This window comes from Haliaeetus leucocephalus, unplaced genomic scaffold (assembly GCF_000737465.1).
Source record: "Haliaeetus leucocephalus isolate CR32 unplaced genomic scaffold, Haliaeetus_leucocephalus-4.0 Scaffold251, whole genome shotgun sequence".
Taxonomy (NCBI): Eukaryota; Metazoa; Chordata; class Aves; order Accipitriformes; family Accipitridae; genus Haliaeetus; species Haliaeetus leucocephalus.
In genome coordinates, this window is record NW_010972687.1 from 11,370,392 (window position 1) to 11,386,895 (window position 16,504).

Sequence of the window (16,504 nt, forward strand, 5' to 3'; positions counted from 1 at the left end):
CAAAGAAGCTTTCGAAGTAGTAGTATTTAACAAGTACCATTTCTAACAAATTTGTCATCATGGTATTTAATTAAAATCAAAGCTCATGACAGCAGCAGTTCAAAAAAGGAGATGCCTGTAATTCATATTTATACTTGGTGGATTAGAATTTTTGTGAAAATTAATCGTCTAGCATTTAAAAGACCTGCTAGTGACCACTGCAGCAATATTATTTAGGCTTTCAGATTTTGACAAAAAGAGATTAGAAAAATCATGGAGAAACATATTGGCTTGTTGGTCTGTCCTGTTCTGGTGAGGACAGGACTTCTTCATAGTAATGTGCAAGAATCACCTATCTCTAGTAAACAATTACCAAATAATTTATTCATGAGGGAAATTTGTTCTTATTTTTTTCTGAGTAATTAATAACTAGCGCAAGAAAGGGGGGGGAGGAGGGGAAAGGTAATTAAGGGAAGTAGTGGGTTTGACAACTCTAGTGTTCTCTGGACCTTTTCAAAGGGGACCCTCTTCACTGAAGAACAGTTGCAGAAAAAAAAAAACCACCAGATTATGAATAGCCAAGATTTTAGTGATCTCACTGGGAATTACACATTTAGTTGGAAGGCATTAAAGGAATAAGGTTACAGACTTAAGACCTGATCCAAATTCCATTATGTAAATGGAGAAAGAAAATTTTGTTGTCTTAAAAGGAAACTGAATTTTGCTTTTAGTTCCCAGTTAATGAGATATTAGTAAATGTAGAGAACTGCAGGGGAAGTGATGAAGGAGAGATGCCATTTTGGGTTGTTTTGTGGGTTTTTTTTAATATTAAATACTTATCTAGGCTGCGATTTACTCAGATTTATCATCGTAAGACTCTCCATCCTACTGACTCCATCCTTCTCAAGTGGCATGCAGATCCAATGGAAAGGCAAGTTGCAACTGACTTAATGTCATCCTTAATGAATGAACGGAAATGGGGCATATCACAGATTCTAAATGTGTAATTAGTGTCTAAGAATGAGCAAAGAGAGCTATGTAACCTGCACATGATCCATGGGTCATATATTCCCGGCAATATATTCCTTTCTTCACAATAACATACGGTTATTGCTGTTACTAAGGATATTGCTTGGTTTGAATCAAACACTTCATAGATTCCGCTTTTACAGTCTGGACACTTCTGTGGTTTGTTTGATCCTGCTAAAGCGGCTTTTGTTAGTGCATGGAATCACCTAAACAGGCCCCAAATCTGCAAAATGATCTCACAAACAGGTCCTCCCACTGCTGCTAAGTGATACTTAGATCAACTGGGCTCGTACTGCGCACTCACGTCCTAGCACCTGAACTCAACCCCAGGATAAAGGATTAACCTTTTGTGCTGCAAGGTTCCGAAAACTCTCAGCTCACTCAGCAACTGAGTTTGCACAGCAGGACCTTTCGAGCAGCATGTCACAGACATGAGATTTTTGTTTCTTCTCTGAAGTTACAGGTACACATAAGGGTCTACAAATAACATGAATTTCAACAAAGGAACAGATCCATTTTGATCTGCTAGTTTTATTGAAAATTAATAAATTCAGGCCATGTATAAACTATCCAGTCATACACTATAAAGGTTTAAACAGTGAAACCACAAGGGAAAATAAACTAACATCTCTTCCCTTTTTATCTTACAAGTGTCTGAAATGAATTTGTTGCTAAAGAAACCTGATATAATTGTGACAGAGTGTTTTGAAACCCTTAGTGGAGTTCATCTGAAACCTCAGCATAACAAGTGGCCTCTTATCTGCGTACTATTCCAGGAAGAAATGCATGGCATTTCGTCATCACAGCTGAAAGACTAGCTGGCTCTGCACGTAGGCTAAGCGAGAATAAGAGCCCTCAGCTATAATGAGGGCATGCTGGTAGCTAATGCTTAGTCAGAGGCCATTTCCTTTAGCCTTTGCTACTACTTGTAGGAGTTGGAATGCAGGAAAAGGCAAAAATTAAAGTGAACATACTGAAGGTCAATGTTTACCTTCTCTAGCTTTTCTCAATGCAGATTATTTCAGAAGAAATGGCACACATGCATTAGTGTGGTGACATCCCATCCCCTATTGTAAGGACTTTAAGTAGCTTTATTTAATGTGACTGTGAGCAGGATTATTTACAGGAGAGAGAATCATAAGAAGCAGATGTCATTTTTTTCAGTCTGACATTTAAAGGAAAATTAGTAAGTGGAAGTTTAATACAGTTATTTCCTTGTGAAAACTGATCTTCAATTTCCAAATAGGCAAACCAACTTTCTCCTTAACAAAGCTGTTGAAACATAGATAACTGGTAGCAATTGACAGTATTTCAAAACTGGGGATGAATCTTCATATGTGGAGGAATATGGTGACGAACATTTCTTTTTATAGGCTTTTCCCCTTTTGTACATCCTTAAGATGATAACATCTGTGATGCACTGTCATCATGCTTTTTAACATAAGATTCTGCAAAATTTGAACATTGAATGCTAAATCAATAGAATATAAAAATGTTAAATGTGAACGTGTAGCAACATTCAGACTGTAAGTTTGCAAGCTGCTTCATTCAGGACCACACTGTGCTTTCTTACTCTACTTGAAGGAAAATCAGCAATTATTGGGAATTTACTCTGCTATAACTATGCTGATTTAAGCACACAACTGTACACACTGTAATACTGAACACACTGGACTGAGTCATTTTACACACACGCAGTTGCTGGTCTAAATAAGGGCTAGATTTGACTTGTTCTGTTTAACTCACTGGCTGAACACTGAAAATAGTTGGCACAGATTTTTCTCAGGAAATTCAAACTTACACAAGCGGAGGAAAAACATTGCGAATGAGATGCTGCTGTGTGCAAAAAATCATCTTGGGTAAAACTTTAAACCCTAAAAATAAATCTTGTTTCCAGTTCTCACAAATAGGCTCTTCTATTCAACTCTGAAGGTTTAAAGCAGTTGTTAATCATGTACTGTACACAGTACTAAGCAAGAAAGTGTTCAGTTATTTCTGAAACACGTTATTTTGAGGCTATATTTGAATCTTCCATATTTATGTGATGAGAGTTATGTCACAAAGTTAATCATTCCCAGGATGCTAGCATTCAGGGTAATGAAAAACTTCTTGTGCAAGCAGTCATTAATCAGTGAGTATAACATTGCATAATGCTTTCTGAAGCATGTGTTATGTGATCAGAGTACAAGGCTGCATAATACAGCAAAGTGTTTATGCCATATGCTGACCTTTTCTAAAGCAGAAACGGAGCCATGTGACGTGCTGCTCCTGCCAGCAGTTGCTTATTGCCAATAATTAAGTTTGATGATATGAAGAAACACAAACTTGCATTGCTTTAGAGTTCTAAAAGGAAGAAGCTTTGAAGTTTTTGGCATTGTAAAGCACAAAGATGGCCAACTTGGCTTGGATACACTACCGTTGTCCATTACAGGCACCGCCCATAAAAACTGGAATCAAGTGCCCTGCTCAAGTGGTTACTGGCATTTCTGTAAAGGAAAACATGTGCATTGTTACAGGACTGCTGTATTATCCAGAAGAGCACAAAGGTCACAGGAACAAAGCAGCCAAAAGCATGCTTGGTACCTCAAATCTCAGAACATCACAATAACATTTGATGTTCTTGTGCAATAGTGCTAGTAAGCAGCTATTACTTAATATCCTACCAGTATTACACAAAAATATACTTGCGAAATACTTCAGATAAATATGCTGTAATTATATGAAATATAAAAACATGTATAGGACAAAATGTTTTTGTAACTCTAAACACACATACCTGTGGAGATGTGGTTTTAATGAGCTATTTTAACAATGGAAACAATGCTTTAAAAGCTTCTATGAACAACCATAAAACTATGTGCTGGAAGCAGAGTGGACATATGGACATACATTTTATATATTATGCATATACACACACACAGCGTGATCAAAAGTTTGTCCTGTACACAGCTACTTTGCTTTTCTGTTGGCAGAATCAGGCTGCAGAGCTGGAATAACCAGCTTCATATGACTGCTTTAGCACAGCCAACCATCCTGCTAGCATAGCTATGCCACTGCTGCTCCTACACCACCTCCTCCCTGACTTGCTAGGGTTTCTTTCTACCTCACTGATGACAGCCTGACTACTCTGGGGAGCTGGTACAGAAAGGAGTAGCCGGGCTCCATAAGTACCACCACCTGTTAATAGCAACTCGGTTCCATCATGGGATCTATGATATGTTAACCAGTGGCCAAAGTGACTTCTGATATCCCTCGCTTACTTTAAGGAAGTATTTTCAAGCTTAACTAACAAACCTAAAGAGTAAAGCAGCCTAGCAGTGCAATCACGAATGCACACAACTAAGACTACATCTGTGCAGGGAATTAGGTGCCCAAGTCCAAAATTTAAATTCTCAAAATTCCTGCTGAGATTTTGCTTCAGGAAGTCACAGTCCTGATGATATTAGGCAATGGCAATTAGACAGTGCTGTATTGAAGGCATTTCAGGATTTATGAATTAAACCTTCTACACCTATGGAGTCTGACTCAGTAGGCATCTTCACATTTGGCAGACAGGACTCCACACAGAACAAAGAAGATGCTGAGGATGAAAGGAAAGTGAGCAGGATTCTCACCCTTGCTACAGCATCGATTAAAAAAACCATTGTGATACTTGCTGCATGAAGGACTGCAAGACAGGCCTTCCCTCTTGAAACTGATAGGTGAATGGACATTATCTCTACATCTCAGTAAATTAACTTGTAGAATAAGTAAAGTAGAAAAGTTTCATCAGGAGTGACTGAGAGCATCCAGTGATGAAGTCACTCCTGTAGGAGGGTTCAGTTCAGGTTAATTAAGTGAAAGGAGAGAGCAGCAAATGTGTTGCTCTGGTGTTTCATGAGTCCTTCAACTACTGAGCAATCAGATAGATTAAGGGGCTGGAGCTATCCTCTTCACTTTTTAAAAAAAAAAGGACTGATTTAAGCTAAGATTTGGAAAAAAAGGTAAGAATCCAAAATGAAGAAAGGAATTTTGTTCTACACAAAGCAGAAAAAAAACCATGTCCATGTGTTCATTTACAAACTGGAAACTTAGGCAGAACCCTTGTCATTATGCCATTTTTGTGGCTCCTACCTCCTTTTGTATGTTAAACGGATAGTCTAGGAATCCTGTTTGGATGTTATGATCTGTATTAGTCATTAGGGTATAGAACTCAGGTGCTGTAACCAAACAATACAGAAAAATCCACTTTGTGGAGATGCTCATGAAGATATTACAAATGACTGTGGTGAAGTGGACTGTGACTTAAAACACGTAGCCTGAACACACCTGACAAACCATCTCTCCTATCCATCCTTCCTAGACCCACTGCTTCTCAGAAGTGTGCTCCCTGGCTCCCTCCTCCTTTCACCACTACTTCGAAGAGGAGGCTGGCCAAAAGATGACAGCTACAGGACAATATGAACCACAGATTGAACCCTGAGTGGTCACTAGCTGGGGATACTTACATATATTTACAAAAATAGTTCAGCTATAGACCAGTTTTGAAGACAACAGTGCTGACAGTATAGACCTATTACACAAAAGATACGGAGTCAAACTCTTTCCACACAAGCATACAGATGTATTATTAACATTTATATGTAGTGAAAACACAACCTTCACAACTCTATCCTTACAGTTAGAATTTTAAAACTTTGCCTTTCTAAGCTGCATGGAGACACATTTTTTAAGAATTTGTACAACTGGCATCATATTTTTTTAACATGCTAGAAAGAATTGAGCCAAATATGATATCACGAAGTCCCTTATGCTTAAGGGAAAATGTTAAATCAATTAGCAGTTGCTAGAATAAAGAAGCAACAATTTGATGTATAAGTTCCTTAAAAAAAAATAACAAACTTCTCATGTTCTTCTGAAAGTGGTTATATTATGCAACAAGAAAACTGCAACATATTCTCATCTCTTTAATGTTACAAAAGCTTTATTAGCATATGCTTCAGAAATTATAATCAAAGTGTAGTAGTCACTAGCCAGAACTTTGAAGACTTTATGAACATATATGTACAGGCTATGCCTTAGAGGGTTAATGTACTATTTTGAACCCAAGTATTGCAATAGGAGTTAGCTTAGACACAGAATGTTCACACCCTCTGTAATAAATTCTTTTAACATACTTCATATTTCTTCCCATGTGAGTAAGTGTCCTTGGAAGAATTATCTACTAGATAAAATTTGAAGATGAAATCTAAGTCTAGACTTATTTAAGGAGGGTGGAGACTGATCTTATAATCTACGACAGTTGTTGATTAATGAGCCGCTCATGATTGCTGTAGGCCTCTCCAAACTGCAGAAGCAAATGATACTATAGGACTGAAAGGAATGTGCTATCTGGATGCCACACCTTTGTTGAAACTTAGAACTCACCTCGACTTCTGCTACGTTTATTCTAGCCTTGAACTACCAGATGTGCACAACCAGGTTGTGGTAACATACATGTGTCCCCTTGCTACTTGACTTCTGCTCCTGTGGCAGTTTCTTTGTTACAGAACTTCCACACTTTAAGCATGGTCACTTGTGGCAGTCACAGTACACACTGTGTGGGGTTCAAGGTTTTTGCTGGTAGGGCTCTTGCACAAACAAATTCAAAACTTCCTGGAGTAGAATAGTACTATCACATCCTGAGGGAGTTTGGCCTCATCTAAGAATCTGAAGAATTTTATTTATATGTACACATATGCATATGCACATACAAATACGTATGCATGGATATGACATGTCAGTATACATACATATATATTATAATACATAATGAATAATGTGCATAAATACAGTACATTCTGCATAACTAAGGAAACTTCTATTCAACTCTGTGCCAAGGTTGAAACTGAACGTGATTTAAATCTATAATAAAAAAGGTATGTTACCTCATCTTTGGTGATAACATGATCATTTCTGATTACATCTTTCAAAAACCTTTTAGGAAATTTTTTAAAACTTTCCTAATTTTGCTTATAAAATATTTATGTTCTTAAAGTGAAAACAACACATACAAATTCTTAAAAATTTTCCCTGCACCCTGGTGTCCAAGCTTCAGACTAAGAGAAAACAAAAGCCAACAGAAAAAAAAGGCACAAACAGGAAAACTAGTCTTTGTAATCCCTCAAAATACACAAGAGGCATTTCATTACCTTTAGCTGAACACATCTCTCCTTTTGGTTTATCTGTTTGCAATTATTCTGCTTTTTCTCAATTTTGGAGACAGTTGTCTTTCTAAAAGTGTGCAGAAAAAGAACATCTTAAAACAACTACATCATCATGATCATTATGACACCTTGAGTACACTGACTGTATCAGCCTCACTAGACAGTGAAGCCCTGGCTTTTCAGCAGTGTCATTAGGTGCAAGAATGAGGCTGAAATCCCACAAATAAGACATGAAAGCACACCTTGTTCAATATACACCACAAAAAATACCAATGGTTTTCAATTATTTTTTTTTTACATTGTAAATAAATCCTCTCTCTAATCTCAGTAGACACCTTTTCAGGGATTTGCTTGCATGGAAAAGCAATAAAACAAAACCTAAGTTGATGATAAATTAAGATGTTTCAATTACTCTTTTCACTTTGCATCTATGAATTGGTTTTAGTATGTGAAGTGACACTAGTACCAGACCCTTTACTTTACTCCCTAAGTCTCCCAAAACCAGATTCCAAGTAGCATGATATTCTGCGCTCTCCTGTGTTGGAGAGACCTGTTATTTTTTTGTTCTGTTCAACAAATCTGATTATGGTTTAATGCATCAAAGGGCAATGACTGAGGAAAATATGAAACAGTTGCAAATGATACATCCTGATGTTTACTATTGTGAATGCAGCCCATTAAAAGCAGTTCTAGAAAAGCATTGATATGAACCTTGGTGTAGTACTATGAGTAACTGTATGCAGACTGACAGAATTTCAACAATTTGGCACAAATGCTCTGCAGTCTCATAGAAATGTTCCACAGAACAACATCCTCCAAGTGCTGTTAACTGTATCATTACACAACTTTAGAATAAATAAAACACTGTATTTCTTCATAGCAGGGGGGATACTCAAAGGCACTTAACTGACTTAAGCCATTAAAAAAATTCTGAAAACTTTATCCAGAAATTTAGTAGAACTAGTAAGAATGTGAGTTACTTCAATAATATTGAAGAGAAAACACAAATGCTTTCATAAATTAAAGGCTAAAATGGTATGTGTTATATAAAAGTCACACAAATTTCTGCATGAAACTGAGAATCTCTAGGCAATTTCGTAAGTTGAACTTGCACTTACACTGTTGAGAGGTAATCAGCTGAAGGTAACGGACCTACCTGTATTATAACTTTTCAATATCCAACTCAGTGGAGAAGTGCAGAACAACTCACTACCCATTTGAGCTCAGCAGGAGCAGGAGAAAAAGCTGCTTATGCCTAGGGACCATGAGATAACCTTTCAGGAAACCAGCAGGGACCAGGGCTCGCTCACCCATGAGGTACTGTGGAGAAAAGCATGCCTTTACCAGGAACTGAAAGAGCTGAGCCTAAGTACTTGAAGGAGGATTTGCCAGATCATAACTTTTGCAAGGAAAAGTCAGCCTTTATAAGAGCATTTCTGTTACAAATCACCCTCTTGTGGAAGCAGAATTCTTATACTGCTATTAATCATGAGCACTGCAGCCATCATAACACGTCAGTTAATAACAGGGACAGTAAGTGATTAACACATCTTTTGCTAAAATATTGTTCCCTTAGAACTATTTCAACATCACTAGAAAGTACCTTTAAAAATTGTCCTATTGGTACTCACTTTGTAATAATTTTCAAACTGTTGACTTCAAAGAAGGGACTCAAATTGCTACGATATGACAGTATCTTCTCCTGAGAAAAGGAACGGAGAGACCACTGTGACAGCAAAATTATTTTCTGAGATCAAAACTACTATTTAAAGGCACAAATCTACAGAGTCTTATGCCACAGTATTTAAAATTATTAGATTTTTTAAATAGACATTCACAGAAGCTACTTAATCAGCGCTTGTTAGAAAAACAGAGGTAGCTCAATAACCAGACTGTATATCAAAGTTATGAAACAGAAACCCGTCAGCATAGACTTAATATTTTTTCTCCTATTAACATAATTATTTCCTACTCAGTAAAAATGAAAATGACATGTTAGCATTTCAAAAACAAGAGAAAATGACCCTCTAGGCTTTATATAACTATCAAAACAAGCACCGGTACTTTATTTGCAAATTATCGTGCATGAAATGATCAACTCAGCAAGTTTACCAGTCAACAAAGTGTGTGCTCTACCAGTTATAATCAATTTACATGTAATGATATGTCTAAATAGGAATTTAAATGAGTTCTTGTCATTTAATGTTGATCAGCTGCTTTATCATCATAGATATGGACAATGACCATAGTTAATGTTGCAGAAACAGCAAAGCATGCACAAGTTTCATAAGCCAATGGTAAACAAACATGAAGAAATTTGTTTTCATATAAAAAGACAGCCTCTGACTGCTAAGCCATGTTTATTTTCCAGTCAAGTTAACAAAAATATTTTCTAAGAGGTTATTTCCAGGCATTTGCTGTATATGCCATGTCCACAGTAAATATACAGTATGAATCACAACAGTTTTCTCACCTCGTAACCTACTGGATTTCTCTTTCAATGTATGAAAAGAACCCTGAGGCTGCCACAAAACTAAGAACATTTCAGTATCATCCCTGTTGTATATAAATATACATTATTAGGACCTGCAAAAGGATATTCTGGAGATTAAGAGAATTCTAGCTTCTTTAACAGCGCATTAGTCACATCCCTGCACAACAATCTTTAATACAATCACCAAAAATTTAAAATAACTGAGGCAAGTGAAATAAAGTTCCTTCACAGCAGACAGTGCTGATCAGATGATATGTTGGAAGAATGCAAGACAAAGCCAGGTTTAGCATACAAGAATGCATAATTAAAGGCTGGCCTCGAAAATGTCTTCATTTAATACAATTAAATGAATATAATGGCAATGACTTCATCAAAAGGATGAAATTAACTTTAGCACATAATGACACATTACTTAGAATAGTGTAAGTCAGATAAATAAAGCGTAACATTTTCCAAACAATAATCCTTTAAATTTCCCTTAGCTTTATTAATAATGTACATATTCGGGTAGAATATGCAAATATAATTTTTACTGATATACAGAACCATTTTAATGCATATTTGGTACAATTTCTTATTTTTGGTGGTCAGTAGTCGCTTTTGTTTTGATAAAATGATACAGCAGATTTATACTTAACATCACATATAGGTTTTGTCTATATAAAGAATTTACAGAGCTTTTTCAATTGTGGAATGGTATGTTTCATACATATGAAATTTTAAAAATGCTGCATGAACCTGTGACCTTGCCAATATACAGATCAACCTTCAGAAATGTAATGAGCATGAGTTGACACACACTTCTATCTGGGCCCAGTACAAGTATGGACACATTCAAAATGTTGTAACATCAGTATGATTTGCTTTTACTTTGGTGGTCGTGATATTCCAGGTGCGGATGCAAAGTGCACCTTAATGGTCCTCATAGCAGTACTTTTATCCCCCTGTATTTTAAAGGCATCAGCTTCTTTTATTCTCCCTTGTAGCGAGGAGGTCTCTTCTCCTTAAATGCAAGAAGACCTTCAATTCTATCTTTTGTTGGAATAGTCTGCAATGAGCAGAGTAACAATTCATTATTGACCCCAAAAACAATACCAAGAAAAATATTTCCATACAAATCCTAGTTCTTCAATGTGTCCTGCATGCAACATATAATACAACAGAAAAATGAAACCTAAAATGTCTAGTCGGACACAAGAAAGTACCAGACACTTCAAAGGCACAATATAAGGCTGAGAAACAATTTAGGAGAAGGAGTATCTTTTCTCCAAACAGATGACTGTGATAAACTCTTTAGGGTTTGTTTTTGAGTTTTTGGTGTTTGGGTGCTTTTTGGTTTTTAGGGTTGGGTTTTTTGCGGGGTGGGGTGGTGTAGGTTATTGATCAGATCACCATATGTTTTAAATAAGCATCTAATGCTAATGCTTCTACTTCCAGGATCAAAAACTTGTCTCAAAAGTTCAAGAACATACTCAAATACAAGATTCCCATGTTTCGCTGGCAAAGAGGTTTGTCTCGATTTTCTGTTGGTTAGCACATATGCCATTAGTGGCAATTGTTAGTGAAATGTCCTTCATGTTATTTCATGTTAAACCAAAAAGAACCAAAAGCAAGGCAGTTCTTGGACTAGATGCACAGCAGAGTATGTCCGGCTAGGTATATGGCTGGTAGTGGTTCACTACCTGCACACTAACACTCTTGGCAGGGAGTCATTTTTTGTCCTAAACTACATCTCCTTAGTTAAATTCCTTACAAAACCAGAGTATGTAGAAGGAAGGTCTAAATACAATGCCAAAATATTTGTAGAAAAAATTGTAGAGCAATTTATAGTTGAATTTCTGCATGTTTCATAACAGGCACCAACAAAGCTTTTCTGGGTTTTTCCATGTAATCATAGTTACATACCTGAGCGTAACAAGCTTCTTCAATTGCCAAACCTGTTACTAAGTCGACCTGAGGAAAAGAATACAATGGGTTTTAAAAGCCTATTTTTGTATGTTTATTATATATTATTTCCTGACAGCTAATTTAAATACTGTGTTTCTATATGCCACATACTAAAACACTTTGCAACGTTCTTCTACACTACTTTAACACAGAAATACTACCCTGCCATGTGGTGAGAGTGGTTAGTCTTTCTGTAATAGTTTCCTTATTTGGTGATACAATTAGTATGTAATACACTGTCAAAACAATGTATGTTCTTCACTACAAATCATCTGGACTAAAAACCATTAGCTACTTGCACATTTGTAATCAATTAATTTACTACAGTGGAAAAGATTTAATGTACTGCATGATTACTTAAAAATTGTTCTATAACAAGTTATCTTCAAAATGCCATATAAGAACATGGTGCCATGCCACAAAATAAACATAAATTTGAGTTTAAAGGGATTTAAAAAAAAAACAAAAACAAAAACCAAGAGGTTAATGGCCATCCTGCATCACCACCTAGTTTTAATAAGATTTTTTTCTTTGTGAGCTGGTCTGAACAGCTGAAAAGGCTGATTTTTCCCCTCACTACTTTTTCACCTGTCTTAAGCATCAGCTGCTGCAGAACTTACCAGCTCTCCACATGGCCACTGAAAGGACTGTGGCTATGCACCACAAGCAATTTGTCAAGAGGAGATAAGCTATAGGATAGATTACCAAAGGAAGCTGTGAAATCTCTGTCATGGAAGGTTTGTAACAACAGCTTGAATGAACATTTGGCTTCACTGGTTTTGATACAGTAGATCTTGTCTTGGGGCCTCAAGATTGAACGAGACAATCATTCAGAGTCCTTCTAACCATATTGTCCCTAATTCTAGAAACATCATGATTCTGACATTTCAGTCCACTACATCTGGTAGCTAGATATTTTAGCTTGTAGCATTTTGAACCTTGAGTACCACTGAAATAAATCTTGAATTCCATCATTACTTGCTGTGGAAACCTAACAAACATACTCTTTGCACAACAGCATCTGAGTTTGGTTCTCAGGCCAAAATTTACTGGTGGTACACTTTGCTGAACTCATATCACTGGTTGCTTTGGAGACTTCAAGAAAAAAAGGACCATTCTTAAATTTGTCTTCCTGCATTCAGGTGTTGCAATGTGGTGTGATCCCCTTTCCCTTGTCCCAGGTTGAGCTATAAGATGTCCTGGTGCAGAGCTTATGCATATACTTAACTTTAAATATGCACAGTCCTGCTGAGCTCAGCAACATGATTCACAAGCCTAAAGCAAAACACATGTCCAGACATGTTCAGGGCTGGATTTTAATGAGCTTTAGAGATAGGTCAATAGTGTTCAAGAAGGAGTGGCAATCAGAATCAAATATGAAATCAGACTCCAGATATAATTTTAACACTAACCTCTATTAAACTATTAAAAATAATGTCTTTTGGGCTTTATTAGTTAATAAACACTGAGAGCATTGACAAACTTGACAGAGTATGACTTTGAGGGTTTTTTCCACCCAGCATTTGAAATACAACTTGTTCATAGTAGTTTATGTTTACTTTCTAGTATTAATAATTAGCAGAATGCATTACTCCTGGACAGACATGAGGTTACCAAGCCTCATTACGGAAATCACTATCAACTCTAGTCTCAGGAGTGTGAGACACAAAAAAATTGCATTTCCTCTTTTAAAAAGTTTTGATTAAATAGATTTCGAAAGACTATGCACTGAGAAACTAAAAACAGTTCTAGGGAAAAGATCACCACAGTAGACCTGCTGCCAGCCTGACTTCGGCTTACTCTTACAGAAAGTAGAGATCCTTACCTCCATTCCCTGATTGATAGCCAGTTTTGCAACTCTCATTGCTACTGGTCCCTAAAATGAAAGAAAAAGCTTATTTACATACCATCAAAATCTACAAGATTATGCAATGAAGAGTTTGTGTATCAATGCTCTTACATTGCAACCTTCTTGGCTTTGGACTTTTATTAAATTTATAATAAATAGGTCAAATATCCTAAATTACATCACTATAGTAGGCATTTGCTTCCAAACTGATAAGTTTCAATATTGAGAAAAAGTGAAAGTAGGCTGTTTTTAAAAGAACTTAATTAAAGCAGTGTGCTTCATTTATGTTTCAAAGGTGCTGAGCATATCCACTTTTGTCAAGCTTGTTCAATTCCCTTCAAAACAAGGCTCAGAACAGCCACCTTAAGAGACATCATTAGAGGCCTTCGCAAGGTCAATCTTTTGTCCTTATTATCACACAATGGAGACACATGGAAAGATGTGATAATGAAATAAAATGAACTGATGCAGCCTCAAACCTAAAATATGCTACTGCAAAGCCTGCGCTGGTCAAGTGATGACACACTTCTGTGATCGCCTGAGGTCCCCAGCAAGCAGAGGGATTTCCACCCTCCTCCTCCAATGTGCCACAGAACAGTGAGACATCCTTGGGAATCGTCTCAGTCCTGTGCCTATCCATCAGCATCAGCTTCTGAATGTTCAGACGCTGCTTTAGAGAAGTGGCCCCTGCTGCTTTGGGAAAAGCCAAATGCTTTTAAGCCGGTTCCAATGCGAAGCTGTAACTATAAATCAACCTTCCAGAATCACTGTATGTTAAGATTCTTACTGTATTTTTCATGTTTGTCTTTCTATGAGGGTGTTCAAGACACAAATAACCAATGTTAAATGCCACATCTAATCTGTAATATTTTCAATGAAAATATGTAGCTGTTACCCTTGTGATTCAATAAAGTGGTTTACTAACTATTTTCTTCTGCTGCTTCCTGTGAATTTGCTACCTGGGACCGTTCACTTGAAAAGCAGGTTTATCAAAAGCTCCAAACTCACATTCCTACTCTGAACAAACAGCTTGCAGCCTATGGCAACAAGGGAACAGGTAGCAATCAGCTAAGACAAAGACTCCTGTAAGTGTCATACTTAAAACTTTTTCATACTAAAATTTTCAAGTTCTAAAGCACAGGAATTCAGCAAATCCCATTTCAATTCTTTTATGAAAGACAGAGATAGGATGTCACTTAGAATGAATGATAATAAGAGCATGATTCTTTCATCAAGCTTATACACAAAGGACAGAAGGCAAGCTTTCCACTAGTAAATTGGATTTGCTTTAATACTGAAATTATGTTTTCAAAACAGGAGTTAAACTGAGATATGTCCACTTTCATATGGACCTTTTTGCCTCTCTTATGAAGTGTTCAACAGCAATGGAATAACCTATTGAGACAATTGCTTTACTAACAAAACCCTCATACACTATTTTTTTGTTTAAAACTTGAAAGCCGAAATAAGCAATACAAACACAGACCATATCATGACGAAATGAGGATTGACAGTGGTTTTTTGAAATAATTACCAAATACCACCACTCAATACATGAGAGAGAAAACTTCTAATTGCTATCTACATAACTAGAATGGCTTTTTAATACATAACATCATGACAGTTTTTCTTAATACAGCTGGTTCTTTTTCAGTTTTAATGTTTGGTAAAAACTAAAAACTAAAATCAAAGTAATTTGTTTTACCTGAGGTAAAAATTCTCTAGCCAGAGCTAATGCTCTTCTGTATGCAGCATCCCCTGCTTCATTCTGTTCTACCACATGGCTAATCAATCCTATTGATTTTGCTTCCTCACCATCTACAATACGCGCAGAGAAGATTAGTTCTTTTGCCAAAGACACTCCAATTGTGCGAGGTAATCTCTGTGTCCCCCCTAAAGTTTGGAAAAAGAGAAAATGCAAGTATTAGTTTCCCATCCATTTATACCACAAATGTAGATGTCTTGTTCACTTCAAATATTTTCATTTTTAATACCATAAACAATTATATGAACATACAGAAATTAAACTATCATACAAAGGCACTCCTAAATGCCTTCTTCAGTTTTGTAACTACATTAACCAGACATGTGAAGATTGCTTAGTTGGACTAACAACTAACTTCCAGAACTGACAAACAACGAGAATCATAATCAAAACTGAAGAAGTAGAGTCAAATCACAGAAGCAGATGTTCGTATGAATTAAAACAGTGGAAATAGCCTTTATCCGGGAGAAAGGATTTTGAAAATATACAAGGCCTACCATTTTGACATGGCTCTGAAACAAATATTCAATTTATACAGACAGCCGGTAAGTAAAAATTTCTTTTCAAATAGCTATTTCTGCAAGAGCATGCTAATATATTCAAATATAAATGTATGTATATCTGCAAGAGGAATATTTATAGGAGGTGTTCAAAAGGAGGTCATACAACACTGGATAAATGTGTGTTCAACTAATGTAAAATAATTAATTTCCACTAGATAATGGTGGACTAAGCCAGTATTTTATTGAAGCTATTCAGTTCTCTTACTGATGTTTCCTGAAAATACTTTAAATACATCTCTGAGACAAATAAACTGCCTGGAAACAAACAAAAAGTTTTTATGATTCAGCTTTTAACTATTGTTTCTTATGAATCACAAGCTTCAGTACTACTGTATTCCTTTCCATAAAAACAGACCTGCCATTGAACATATTACATCATACAAAAATGCAGAAGGTTTGGGAGATTTCTGCCTTACGCCTTTCTAGAATATTACAAAATCATGATCAATAACAAAAATTGAGATGTATTTTCTGGGCTGTAACTGGAGAAATTAAAAAAATGCTTACACTCCTAACAGTTCAAATAGAATGTGTAGAACAACATTAGTAAATACAAATAATGTGATACTCTCTATGGTCCTACCACTCTGCGAGGATTTTAGCAAGCCTATGCTTATGGCCAAGGGCAACAGGCAACAGCAGGAGGAACTCCTGTTCAATAAATTCTGCTAATTCTGCTAGTTGTACAGCTAA

At 36.4% G+C, this 16,504-nt stretch overlaps 1 protein-coding gene across 1 annotated transcript in view; it reads right to left on the bottom strand.

Moving 5' to 3' along the window:
• Nucleotides 1-9,003: 9,003 nt before the first annotated feature.
• AUH (AU RNA binding protein/enoyl-CoA hydratase) overlaps nucleotides 9,004-16,504 on the bottom strand; it is a 116,925-nt gene continuing 109,424 nt past the window's right edge. Inside the window, exons 7-10 of the mRNA XM_010568748.1 lie at nucleotides 15,189-15,376; nucleotides 13,460-13,510; nucleotides 11,593-11,640; nucleotides 9,004-10,735 (exon numbers count right to left, since the gene is read on the bottom strand). Of these exons, the coding sequence (XP_010567050.1) occupies nucleotides 10,658-10,735; nucleotides 11,593-11,640; nucleotides 13,460-13,510; nucleotides 15,189-15,376 (365 nt within the window). The 3' untranslated portion in view covers nucleotides 9,004-10,657. The remainder of the gene's footprint in view (nucleotides 10,736-11,592; nucleotides 11,641-13,459; nucleotides 13,511-15,188; nucleotides 15,377-16,504) is intronic.